This window comes from Neolamprologus multifasciatus, chromosome 19 (genome assembly GCF_963576455.1).
Source record: "Neolamprologus multifasciatus chromosome 19, fNeoMul1.2, whole genome shotgun sequence".
NCBI lineage: Eukaryota > Metazoa > Chordata > Actinopteri > Cichliformes > Cichlidae > Neolamprologus > Neolamprologus multifasciatus.
Window position 1 is genome coordinate 1,262,948 of NC_140457.1, and position 13,519 is coordinate 1,276,466.

General features: G+C 41.1%; 2 protein-coding genes and 1 long non-coding RNA gene across 4 annotated transcripts in view; 2 read left to right on the plus strand and 1 right to left on the minus strand.

The window, feature by feature from the left end:
- LOC146495631 (interferon-inducible GTPase 5-like) overlaps positions 1 to 13,287 on the plus strand; it is a 143,388-nt gene extending 130,101 nt beyond the window's left edge. Inside the window, exons 1-5 of one of the 2 annotated variants that reach the window (XM_085142686.1) lie at positions 1,067 to 1,159; positions 5,705 to 6,266; positions 10,019 to 10,209; positions 10,814 to 11,384; positions 12,165 to 13,287. In XM_085142686.1, coding sequence (XP_084998812.1) covers positions 5,720 to 6,266; positions 10,019 to 10,209; positions 10,814 to 11,384; positions 12,165 to 12,787 — 1,932 coding nt within the window. In that variant the 5' untranslated portion in view covers positions 1,067 to 1,159; positions 5,705 to 5,719 and the 3' untranslated portion in view covers positions 12,788 to 13,287. Of the gene's footprint in view, positions 1 to 1,066; positions 1,160 to 5,704; positions 6,267 to 10,018; positions 10,210 to 10,813; positions 11,385 to 12,164 lie in introns of those variants that run through there. The other variant, XM_085142685.1, reaches the window with a different exon arrangement.
- The window catches only part of LOC146495633 (uncharacterized), a 183,512-nt gene that overhangs the window by 44,844 nt on the left and 125,149 nt on the right, over positions 1 to 13,519 (plus strand). The gene's annotated exons all lie outside the window — the stretch shown is intronic.
- On the minus strand, positions 2,224 to 4,038 carry LOC146495634 (uncharacterized). Its single transcript, XR_014871087.1, has 2 exons — positions 3,439 to 4,038; positions 2,224 to 3,359 (listed from the first exon to the last, which is right to left on the minus strand). It is a non-coding gene; the product is annotated as an uncharacterized LOC146495634 (long non-coding RNA).

Below are 13,519 nucleotides of genomic sequence, written 5' to 3' on the forward strand. Positions count from 1 at the left end.
GGGCTGCATCCGGGTAGGTCGGAAGTAAACGGCTGTGAAATTGGACGGTCTAGCCTTCAGATTGGCGTCACCCAATCGGTGGAGTTAAATAAACTCGGCCGTCTGCTCCTTGCTGTCTAAAATATAACAGGACACTGGTGTAAATTTTCCACCGTCTCACACTTCTGTTTAATCAGTTTTCTGTTTGACGTTTATTCAGCTGTGCAAAAACCACTTAATAAAGGGTTTTTTTTCTAATCTAATCTAATAACTTTAATCTCAGCCAAACTGATTTACTCACGAACAAATAAAACACTGAAAAAAGCCCAACAATAACATTTTTAGGTTGTCTAAGTGACTTATATATTACGTTTAACCTGAGTAGCAAAAGACCGCGATGGTCTGAAAATGATGTGCCGGGAGTTGTGCCGTTCTCGGCGGCTTCAGTGACCCTCGACCTCCCTGTCAGCTATCGAGCTGGTGGGTAACAGACGTCTCCGAAAACGTCGGAGCACTTTTGCAAATATGCGATATCTTGATAAACCGAGCAGATATTTGATGTTTACACAGCTACTTTCTCGCCTGAAAATATGTTAAAGTTTATTTTGTGACCCAGAAAGAATAATACAAGTAATATTAAAAACTTAGTAGTGGCCACCATTGTTGGAAACTGGAGTTTGGCAGGGCTGCGCTATGAATTCTGGGATATGGTCGGCCACAAAGGATACACCCTTCAAATTCGGGGAAAAAGAGGACGCATTTGTCTAAGAATTTGGACAGCCTTCGTCATGTCGCTGTGACGTAATCGGTCTACAAATGCGGCCTCAGGAGAATGCAGCCCATGAATTTGGACACCCCATTTGTGCTTGTTCATCCTCCTGATGCTCTGTGTAAAGATGTTTCCCTCCTACAGATGGCGCAGTTTGACAGTGAACATATTCATTTCATTCCCCCTGCCCACCCTCTGATCAGCCCTGATCTCAGCAGCTGCATCACTCACACATTCAGTGTTTTAACCAGTTTCACTTTTAATTCATTCAGGGGGCGGAGCTAAAAGACAAGTATAGGTGGGGTGACAGGGTCCGAAACAGGAGCAGCAGCTACAGGACTCTACTGTGTGCAGACCGACCTCCAACCTGTTATCACTCAATCACAGCATGCAGATAAACTCCATCATTTGGTGAGTCTTTCCAGTTTCTGTCTCTGTGAAAATTTTAATGACTCCATCTGATCTTAATTTGAACACATGGATATTAAGTGTGAAGATTTTTCTTTATGTGAACACACATTAGAGATGTTTATGAACATCTTTCAGAAAAAAAGTGAGACTGAAGCGGCAGGAGCAGAGCAGATGGAAGCGGTGTTGCCAACTTAGCGACTTTGTCGCTATATTTAGCGAGTTTTCAGACCCACTTAGCGACTTTATTTTAATAAAAAGCGACTAACCACAAATCTGGCGACTTTTTCTGGTGTTATTGGAGACTTATGACAACTCTTTGACGTGAAAGCGCGTATCGCTCTTACTCTCAACAAGCAGCGGGTGCTGCCGTGGGCACCTCGCCTGTGCCAAAGCACTCACAGGCGGCGGATAGTCCTCACAGCAGTCGCCCCCAGCTGCTGTCATAGCAGGTAATTTTCACCCCCAACGCGTCCAAAACTGCAAATGAATTGCGCATAAGCGAAGCCGCTGCGCCTAACATGATAGTAAAGCAGGTCAGAAGCAGGTGTAAATGTTCATTTTTCTTCGTCTAAAATAAAGCAGTGCATTAAAATACATCATTCCAATCATTGCAAAAGTAGAAATCGGATGTCCTTGCAGAGCCTTAACCCAATTTTGTACATCCGATATGGACTGAAGAAGTCCGGTGAGGTTTGCTATGAACATTAGCTGCCTGATAATGTCAGGCAGCTTAAGAATACACACAGGCGCACACACATACACCCATACAAAAAGTCCAACAGAGTGCCTGTTTCGGGTCACTTTTGCCGGTCCCAAGCCACGGATAAAGGAGGAGGGTTGGAATTGTGACATTAAAAAAACAATAACTGCTAAAAGAAACGTAATTTATATTTCTAAATATATTCTAAACGCATTTTGGGTGTTTTTTACTGACTTTATGCCTCTTCCAATCTTATTTCTCTTATTTCTCTCTCCTACAGCGTGTGTTACATAAGCATGACCAATCATGCAAATTAGGCGATGACGCCATACAGCCTGTCAGCCAATGTTTTTTTTCCTTTTACTTACTTCCGAAAAGAAAGCCTCATTTCTGCTGTTCAATACTGAACAAATGTAAACTTTTTAAAATTATGCAAAATTGCAAAACTCTCAGCTGTGTCTCTAATAAAACCGCAGTAACTTCAGAGGCAGGGCCGTGCAGAGAGGTTTAAAGGGGCGGGTGCTCAAAGTTAAAAAGGGGCACATTGAACCAGGCTGAATAACAACAACACACATTCATCAAGAATCTAATATGGGAAGGGCAGGGCTGTGTTGATCTGAGACTGTAGACAGTAAAAAGTCCATAGGAGAGATGGTAGCTGATTAAACAAGTATCATGAGATAATAACAAAATGCAAAGATTGGTGACAGCGCTTGGAACCATAAGGCAACAAAAAACTGTGAGAAATAATTTAGGCTCTGCCTGTGAATCACTCTTTGCTTCTCTTCTTCCATCCCATCATTTCATATATCACTCTCCACTTGCTGTCTATCTGAGAACAAGGCACAACTTGCTATTGAAATAAACTATAATCTAATTATCAACACCTAACAACTCAGCACTTAATCTATAATAAAATGATGACAGAAAAATGTTATAGCACTGCCTTTAGTAGCCTCACACAGCTCTACTGTTTCCTCCTCATGTCCTTACCAGGCATGTCTGGACAATGTTATATCATGAGTAATATTTTTTTTTAAATCCATCTAAATAAAACACACACATGCACGCACACACAGTGATGTTTTAGACCTTCTTCAGAATACTGTATATACTATGGGCATCATGGTGCTGATCCAGAATCCTTACATTATTATTTATTACTAGAGCTGCAATAATAAAGCAATGAGGAGGGGGAAGTAATAAATATGAAATAATGTATTTATGATGATTCCATTTGTTTCACTATCCACTCTGTGCAGGAGCAAAGCTTATTAAACTGTAGAGATACAATCATTTTACTGCTGTAAAATCCAAATTTTGTCTTATTTAAAATATAAATCTAATATAATCTGCTTCTTAATGTATGTTCTTTAAAATACAGCGTGTTTTTTAATATATTATAATTATAATACTGCATAATTATGTGGACATGCATATTAGATCGTTTTTTAGTGAAATATAATCCTTCCAGAAAGGCAGGAAAAGCCCGGAAACTTACTTTAAAACTAAATATGTTCTAAATACTTTAAAACTAAATATGTTCTAAATACTTTAAAACTAAATATGTTCTAAATACTTTAAAACTAAATATGTTCCCTAAAACGGTGACAGAGCTACAGACCCATGACAGCCTTACACAGGTAGCCAGCAGCTATGACCAGCACTACCTGTGCAGTTAATAAAAGGACAGGTAATGTCGCGCTGTTGCAAACACAGCACGCTCGTTTGTTTCAGTTCGTCAGTTGCAACAAGACAACTTACCAACGTGTCCGTAATAAGCTAATACTCCTGTGTGCTACACACTACAGTGTACGCTGTACACCTACTTACTGGTTTTGTCGCATCAGTCTGTGTCTCTGAGTTAACTTGTGTTTCTCCTACAGCTCCGGACCGCTAAAAATGCGCGTGCTCTTTGTGAGCTCGTTCCCGGCTCGTAACCAGCGCGTTCTGCCGTCAAGGGCGATCATTGGTTAAATGTGATCATGTGACTGATGCAAGCCAGATCCTTTTATTTAGCAAAACTGTGATTAATAGTTAAATATTATTGTTGAGGGACACAGACAGGACTCCGCACGCACACACACATAAATAATAATAATAATAAATTTTTTTTTAAAAAGTTGCCTCAACAAAAGGGCACTTTGGGCACCCATCAGGAAAGGGGCGGTTGCTCAAGCCCCTCTAGCCCCCCCCCCCCCCCCCTGCACGTGCCTGTTCAGAGGTAATGTTCATGTGTTGATTAATGGTTTTCTTTTGTTTTTGATGTGCTGCAGAATATTTTTATAAAATCCAGACCAGGAAAATCTCCTTTATGTTTTTTCTGTTTTATCCTCAGTTACTTTGACACAAAGGCCTCTGCTGTGACGCTCACACCTTTGATAAAGTCTTACAAGTGTCAGCTTTCTTTTTATAGATATAAAAATATGGAAATGTACTGATGAATGATCTGAATTATAATATTTCTGACTGTCTGAGACTAAATTTTCCCGATTCGAATCGAATCGTAGATTGAATCGATTCTAGAAATCAGTGACGATACCCAGCCCTAAACCTTTGTGTGTGAAGAGAAGTCACCCTGTGGGGCCTCTGGGAAGTTGTCTAGGAAATTGTTAGTGTGCCATATTGACTGTGTGATGTTAGTTCAACAGGGCAGCTGTACTTAAGGAACTTCAGTCTGAGACTTCAGTTTCAGATAAATAAAGGCAAATATTGCAAACTACATATGACCAAAAAGCTAAGAGAGGTAGAGATTCCAGTCTTGGTCGATATAGTGGGCAGTAAGACTAAGGTAAGTTTCTGACGTACAACTTGACCACATGTCAGATGAAGTAGCAAAGAACAACACAGTTTGTAGCTCCTTCTCAACAGCCTCATGGCACTCTCTATATAGCTTTGGAGGCGCTGTCTGAGAGAGATGTTTACGTCCATGGAGTTGGTAACGAGGATCCATTACCTTAATTAGCGGCATGAATCCTTCATTTTCAACCGTGTTTATTGTTAGCATGTCTTTAGAAAGACAGTAAGCTATGGCATTCGTTATGTCGCTGTCTCTTAGCTTTTTTGTCATATGGTAAGACGCTGGAGTAAGCCGACTCAGTTGACTGTTGCTGCTTTGCAGGGATTCCCCTGGTTGTTTTCGATGATGAATTAGCGCTTTCAGTCAGAGATTGAGCGTGCTCTAGTGGGTGGCACTGCTTCAGGTGATAAAAAAGTTTGTTGTATTTCCAGACTTTGTGGGAACTTGCTTTCGGCACAATTTACAGTGCGCGCTACTCTGTTTTTTGTCAGACTTGAAATAGCAGAAATACTTTCACACTACCGAACGTCTCTGGCTCTTCCGTTCGACAATCTCTCCGGCATTGGAACCATCATCTGTTTTCTCTTCGGTAACCTTCGGTCGCTCTCGGTTGATTTTTCTCTAGTCAGCACACTCATTTCCTCCATTACCCGGGCGGCACGGCGGCTGGCTGCTTCCCAAACAAAGACACATGTGCGGCTTGGCACTTGTGCTGTACATAACGAGTCAAGTGACGTTACGCTGTGGCTATGATTGGTTCAGCTCTGCGCTACTTAATTTGGATTGGCTGTTCTTCTTTTTTTTTTTTTTAAGAGGATAAGACAGATGAGGTCTATCGCCCAGCTCTACTCGGATATTATGGCAGTAGACCTGCTAGGAATTTTTAAGAACTTTAAATTTTCATAGCCTTGAAATGTATTAAGACCATTTCAATACACTGAAATGTATCTTGACATCATACAGTTTTGTATGTTAACTTTAAAAAAAAATAGGTATTATTATTTTTCCAGTTGTGTAATAACTTTGAACATCTCTCTTACTGCAGTTATCGAGGATAAAGATGGCTGTTCAAACTGACTGTAAATCAGTTACTGAGGAAATAAAAGCTCTACAACTCCATGACAAACCATCAGCTGTTGGAATGATCAAGGAGCCACTGGGGATGGATGACATCACACTGAATATCGCCATCACTGGAGAATCTGGTTCTGGTAAATCCACCTTTGTTAACGCCTTCAGAGGGCTGTCCGATGATGACGAGGGAGCTGCTCCTACTGATGTTACAGAAACCACCTCAGAGGTCACAGCGTACCCCCATCCAGACTATCCCAATGTTAAATTCTGGGATCTTCCTGGAATCGGCACCACCAAGTTTTCAGCTGATGAGTACCTGAAGCTTGTTGGATTTGAGAAGTTTGACTTCTTCATCATCATCGCGGCTGCTCGGTTCAAAGAGAATGATGTGAAACTGGCTCAGGAGATTCAGAGGATGAAGAAGTTCTACTTTGTTCGCTCAAAGATTGCTGACGATATAGATGCTGAGAAAAGAAAGAGAAACTTCAGTGAAGAGAGGACTCTGACAAAGATCAGAGACGACTGCGTTAAAGGTGAGCGACCTCGTTCAGATGCAAAATAACACAAGTCTGAAAAAAAGAATTTCAGCTGCATGAGATATTTTTGTTAAATGTTATGTTTTTTTCTGGTGCTGAATCCAAAAATGATCTCCATGTCCCTCCATCACGCACAGTTTCTTTTCAAAACATGAGGAGCTGACATTAAAAAAGCACAACAGCGATGAAAAAAATCAGTTTTATTACAATTAATTATGCATAATTGTTCTGAGATTCATTAACAAAATAAACCTGTTTGGACATGATCATCTGATTTCTTCATACCGCCCAACACAACAGCCCCCCCCCCCCTTTATTTCTATTTGCATTTTGCATTAATTAATGTATGAAATCATTATTAGATATGTTTTTCTGACTCAGGTATAGGATACCAGATTTTAGTTTAAAAAGGGACATTTTTACGTTCAATAAAAACTAAAAGCATTTTGAAAGAAAACCTGATAAGATGGAATTTTTAAATTATTTTTCTCAGTTTCAGTGAGTAAAAATCTATAAGAAACAACCCAAATTTCTCTTTAGTTTTTTGGTTGCAGACCTGTTAAATTTGACCTGAGGTCAGTTTCTGGATTTAATGATGTGTTAGTTTCAGCTGCAACTGGACAAGAAAATCATTAAAATCTGCTTTGAGGAAGTTTTATTATACTGAACACTAACTGTGTGGCTGGAGGATGTACTGCTTCTCTACCTTGCAGTGTGATATCAAAATTTGTTTACATCACTCAACACAAGCAGAACTGCATCACTGCAGCAGAAGCACATCTCTGTATAGTGACAGTTCTTATGATTTAAACAGGCAAATGTCCAGCGTTCAAACTACAGGTGAACAATAGTCAGAGACAGATGTTTCCCCGTTATGTTGATATCAGTACACACCTACACAGCATGTCAACAAAAAAAAACCACAGGATATAAAAAAATAATTCACAAAGGGTATGTTGTGACTTATCTTTACAATTACAGTGGTCCCTCCTATAACGCCGTTCACCCTTTGCAGCTTCGCTGTTTCGTGGATTCTTTTAGTGCAATTTTGCATGCTTTTTTTTTTTTTTTTTTTTTGCCTCCCCCATTTGGGTCTTTTGCCATCAGAATTATTGTCTATGAGCCAAGAAAGATACCAAACGGATTTACTTTACCAAATGGACCATCCCAGCTTTGCCGTAATGGTCTATTTGATTCACCTTTTATTGTTTATTTTATTTTATTTTCACTTGCTAAATACGGGACAGACTTGATTGGGAGAAAGAAAGAGGGAAAGAAAAACAGCAGGAAAGAGCGACGGGGATAAAGGGCAAAAAACAAAAACCAACAAAACAAAGACAAAAAATCCATCTATCAATCACCTGGATCACCTGTTGAGAAAGAATAAAGAGAAAACAAGCAAAGAAAAAGAGCAATATAATAAACAACATCGTCGCAATGATATATGTGAATATAACAGTAAATACTAAATATTAAACATTATTGTGCAGCACGTAAGATCGACAGCACAGTGTGCTTTGAGGTAGGAGCCAAAAAGGGTGTCGTTTGTGTGTGTGAGCACCCGTGTGTACACCTGTGAGCATGGACGCTTGTTTTTAAAAGGTTCCTTCATGTAATGATCTGCTAGAGGGTGTGTGTGTGGGGGGGGGGCACAGCCCCGTCCTCCAGGGCTTGAAGCAGGTATGGAGGAGATCAAGACTCCAGACATCCAGAGGCCCCCAAAACACAAGAGACCAAGAAGACCAACAGAGGGGGGGCCGCGCCACTGTCCCAGAAAGAGCTGAGGAGAGTCCCAGATGAGGGGTCACTCAGCAGCCGCGGAGCAGAAGCCAGGGGGGGTTGCAGTGACGTGCCTGTGAGCTCCGCCGGCAGCCAGCTGTGCCAGAGTGACCGAGCCCCAGGCCGAGAGGCCGGGGGCACCCCACCCCCGAAGTGGCCCGAGCGAGCCCCAGGCTCCAGGCCCCGATAAGCAGCCACCAGGAGTGAGCCGGTGTGTACCTGGACGCCTATCCCTGGACACAAAGAACCACCAATGCACCGATGTCTGAGGGAGTCCGCCCCTGGCAGGGGGAGTGGTGGGGGGAGATAGGCCTCCAAACCTTGGAGGGGCTGAGATGTCCCCACAGAGGTGGCGTCTGATACCCAACCTGACATGTAGACACAGACATACAGGCACACACAGATACAAACATCCATTCCCACCCTCATGCTCTCATATGCACTTACTCAACACTCACCCAACATGGAGACAGACACAGAGAGACACTGTACACACAATCACACCCCCCAAGCGTACTCTAAGAACCGGGTCTAGGTACCCTTGCCCCTGGAGGGGGTAAACTGCACCCAGGCCCAGGTGGTGTTACCCTTTTCCCTGCGGTGGGGAGAAGCAGACCGCCCCGACTCCGCAGCAGCAGGGAGACCCCACACTCCAGACCCCAGTCGGACGGCCAACTCCTCCTCCCAGCCCCCCTGCTCCAGCAGGCCACAGAGAACGGGGGTGTGAGAAGACTCCAAACCTCCCTCCACCCGCTCATATGTAGTGTTGATGTATGTGTGTTCTAAGGTGCATTTAAAACCCAGGAGGGCATGGAGCTACCTGCCAGAGAGCAGCAGGTAAGCACATAGCCCCTCCTGATAACCCTCAATGTCTACGTGTATTTAAAATTGAGAGGTGGGCAACGACGCCACGGGTGGGGTGTACACCCTGATGGTCTTCTGGATGCCCACCCCCAAGATCCTATATGTATGTGTTATTTATTTTATTTTTTTACTAAAGTTTGAACTTTGAGAGTTTAAACAAGAGAGAAAAGTGTGAAACTTCATGCCTGTCTGAGAAAAGTGTATAAAGTGTGTAGTGACGGGTTTTACAGCCTAAAACATCGAAAATAATTGTAAAATAAAATAAAGTTGGCTACTTCGCAGATTTCACCTATCGCTGATTATTTTTAGAACATAACACCTGCGATGAACGAGGGATCACTGTTTACAAATACTGAGAAATTTCAATCCTTTCTCACTTTTGCTCTGAGTCGATGAACATCATCTACAGATATTCTCGGTAAATGCCAAAGACATCTTGAGAAATGTAAATCGCTGCTTGATTCGTCGATTTGGTTGACTTTTTTGGAAAACCCGACCGTAAACAAGACAAGAATATCACACCGGAAACGAGGCGCCCTGCAGGAGTTTCCCCACCGGAAGTAGCACATGCTAAGGTGCACATAGTCTAATAAGGTTCTTCTGCACTGACGTCATCTTTGAGTTCATATATTACTGTTGTCAGACCCTCTATTCCCTCAGTCTCCCCTGAAAAATCACACACTCAGCCTTCGTGGGATTGTATACTTTTTCTTGTTGCCTGAAATAAGCTGTTTTGGGGTCTTCCCTTTAAGGCCACTTCCAACCTCTTTGCTCTGATTGGCTGCCCCTCGTTAACAGAATGTTGGAACAGGAGGTGGGTGGGGCTTCTGTGCTCACAGGCAGAGCTACGGTGACCAAATATAACATTAATTAATGAAATCTCATTAATTCATCTTAAAACACCTGTTTGAAGGAAGCAGAATGACTGAATTCAAACAGCATGTTGTGACAAAACAATAACCTGAAACTCACGATGCAGTTCCACAGGGTTGCAGGAAACTGAAGCTGAATCAACTGATAATTCTCTGTAACTAATAATAAGAACAGCTAGCATTTTATATTTTCTGTTTATGATCGTCACAACATGTTTTCCTTCTGTGACACAGGAGTCAGAGGACTGGGCATCAAGTCTCCACAGGTCTTCCTGGTGTCCAGCTTTAAACTCGAACTGTACGACTTCTCTCTCTTACATGAGACCTTAGAGAGAGAGCTCCCTGAACACCAGAGAGATGCTCTGCTGTTTGCTACACCCAGTGTCAACCTGGAGATCATCAGCAAGAAGAAAGAAGCTTTCAAGGTAAGATTGTATTGCTGCTGTGTTTAGGATCATTGTCCTGTTGATCAGTTAGCAGCACCTGGCTGCTGCTTACCTTAGTAAATCCTGAGGAAGGAGAACTGAGAAGATGTTTTTCTCATGAGTGTAACTGTGGCCTGTGTGAAAACACACTGATCAGATCATCGGCTGCTGCTTTAAATCCAAACTGACAGTTTTAGGTTTCAAACATTTCCTGTAACTTCACACAGCGTCTCATCTCAGACTGTTTTTACACACTGTGTGCTGGTCTGAGCTGGGATCATTTTCTTTCCAGCCTAACAAACATTTTGTTTTTAACTTTTCAATTCAGAGATTAAAATGTCAACCACAGATTTATTTTAAGCCCATTTCAATCCAATGAAAATATTTCAGTCCTCTGAGACAGAAAAAAACTAAATATTAAGAAATTAATTATGAATCTCCATAATTTGGCTCCAGCTTATATTTGAGGTATTTTATTTTTGTTTGTGTAATTATTTAATTGTTGCATTTTAGGCCAGTTGTGTATATAATATTAGATTGTGATAGTTACATTTCATGTCTCTAAAATCACAAAAGTAAATTTTGTCCTCTTTTGTTGTTTCAGTCTTTAAGTACAAGCCCAGACGACCAGTTTGGATTTGCATTACTTAAAGAAGAAATTAATGAAGCTCTGCTGAAGAATGACCGACCAGCAGCTGCTGCAAAGATCAAAGAGTTAATGATGAAGGAGAAAAACATCACACTGAATATCGCCATCACAGGAGAATCTGGTTCTGGTAAATCCACCTTTGTTAACGCCCTCAGAGGACTATGTGATGATGATAAGGGAGCTGCTCCTACTGGTGTTACAGAAACCACCATGGAGGTCACAGCGTACCCCCATCCAAACTATCCCAATGTTACTTTTTGGGATCTTCCTGGAATCGGCACCACCAAGTTTCCAGCTGATAAGTACCTGGAGCTTGTTGGATTTGAGAAGTTTGACTTCTTCATCATCATCTCAGACACTCGCTTCAGAGAAAATGATGTGAAACTGGCTCAGGAGGTTCAGAGGATGAAGAAAAAGTTCTACTTTGTTCACTCAAAGATCGACAACGATATAAATGCTGAAAAAACAAAGAGCGACTTCAGTGAAGAGAGAACTCTGACAAAGATCAGAGACGACTGTGTTAACGGTGAGTGTTCAGTGATCATTTATCCCAGTGTGAGATGAATTTCTGGATGTGTTCTTTAAAAATGTGTGAATGTAATAACCTTTATTTTCTATTGTTTGCATCATCGCATACTCAGAAAAATGACAAATTACTTTGATTATCAGTGATCACTGAGAGAAGCTGTATGAACTTTATTTGATGTTTCAAGTGTATAAAGTTATTTAGATCTGTCCTCCTGCAGCTGCTGGAGAGGTCAGGCTTTTATTGGACAGCTGAACTTTATAACACTGATCACTCATTAAACTGCTACTGTCTCTCTCAGGCTGATACCAAGATTTAGGATGAGAACAGATTTTTAATTTATTTGTTCATTTTTGACTGACAAGATAAAATTATCAATCAAATTCATTTATTGGGTCAACAATGTATAAACATATAATCAGTTTTATCTCCAGTGTTTGTCTCCATCAACAAACATACTTTAGTTGTTTGATGTTTCTTGAAGAACAGCTGCCTGCTGCTGTTAATCTCTAACTCAGTTTGTTTGGTATTGTTCAGACTCTCTGGGCTGCAGTTTCTCTTCATATTAATCTTACATAAAAAAACACTCTAATCATTCCCATGATTCCCAGCAGCAGATAGGATCCAAGATTATTCTAAACTATACACAACTAAACTATAATCCTTTATAACTCTGTGGAGTCAGAGGAGTTAATGAATCCCCTGATAGGAAAGCCTAGTTTTAGATAATTTATTATTTCATACTTAATCTTCACACTGTGTGTTTCTTCTGTGACGCAGGTCTTCAGACACAAGGCATCGAGTCTATGCAGGTGTTCCTGGTGTCCAGCTTTGAGCTCCGCCTGTACGACTTCCCTCTCTTACAGCAGACCTTAGACAGAGACCTTCCTGCACACAAGAGAGATGTTCTGCTGCGCGCCATGCCCAACATCAACCCAGAGATCATCAGGAAGAAGAAACAAGCTTTCAAGCGTCGATTATATTGGTTGGCTACTCTGTCTGCAATTGGAGCAGCTGTTCCACTTCCTGGTCTTTCTATTGCTGTTGATGCTGCTGTGATGTTTGGTGCTGTCACACATTATGTTCATGCGTTTGGTCTCGATGTCCCGTCTCTGAAGAGACTTTCTAACAGAACAGGTGTGCCCTACACTGATCTACGTGCTGTCATCATTTCACCACTGGCTGCAGCAGAAATAACTGCAGGGCTCCTCTTGAGGGTGATCGCCAAACTTGGGTCCGTAGCTGCATTAATGGCAGCAGTGGAAGTGTCCAGATTTATTCCATTTATTGGAATTCTAGTATCAGCGGGTCTCTCTTTCACCAAAACCTACAAAATTCTGAATTTGATCCTTGAAGAACTCGCTGAAGATGCTCAGAGGGTGTTTGAAAGAGCTTCAGTCTGAACACATCAGTGTGAATTTAAAGATGAGTGAAACAAAAGAGTACAAATGAAATTAGGTGAAATCATTAAATATAAATATACTGAAACAAATCATGTTGCAGCTGCACATTTGAGCCATTATCCTACTATAGCTGATAAATGTATCAGAGGCCTCAGCAGGTCTCATTTCTTCTCATCACATCGATACAGGAACAAATGTGATGTTATTATTCAGATAAAACCTGCTAGAAGAGCTACTGATGTTTTCTTAATCCTTTGTCTGATTTGGTGATGTCATAACTTTTTACAGATCAGGTGATCTGATAGTTACTCCTGAAACATTATCTCTGAATTTCCTCTGTGTGATTTACTTTGTGATTAAACTCTTTTATTATCATATCGTCGCTTATAGCATAATAAATACTTTTAATGCAGAATGTCTGAACAGAAACTGCTCTGTGGTGTTTTTGTCCTGTTGACTGTAGATTGTGATGAGAGTTCACTGCCCTCCTGCTTTTATAAATAAATAGATAGATAAAACTTTATTAAATTGTTCTTGATAAACATTTTACCATTAATGTCATTATTTAAGAAGTGTTTTAAATTAAACCTATTTAAACAAGGAGAACTATTCACCTCTAGTCAGTGTTGGTGTTGGACACAGTGTTACCTTTCCTGCCCTTTGAGGGTATTAGTGAACATCCATGAATCTATAGTCTGTCACAACTTTCAAATGTCTCTAAATTTTCATTCT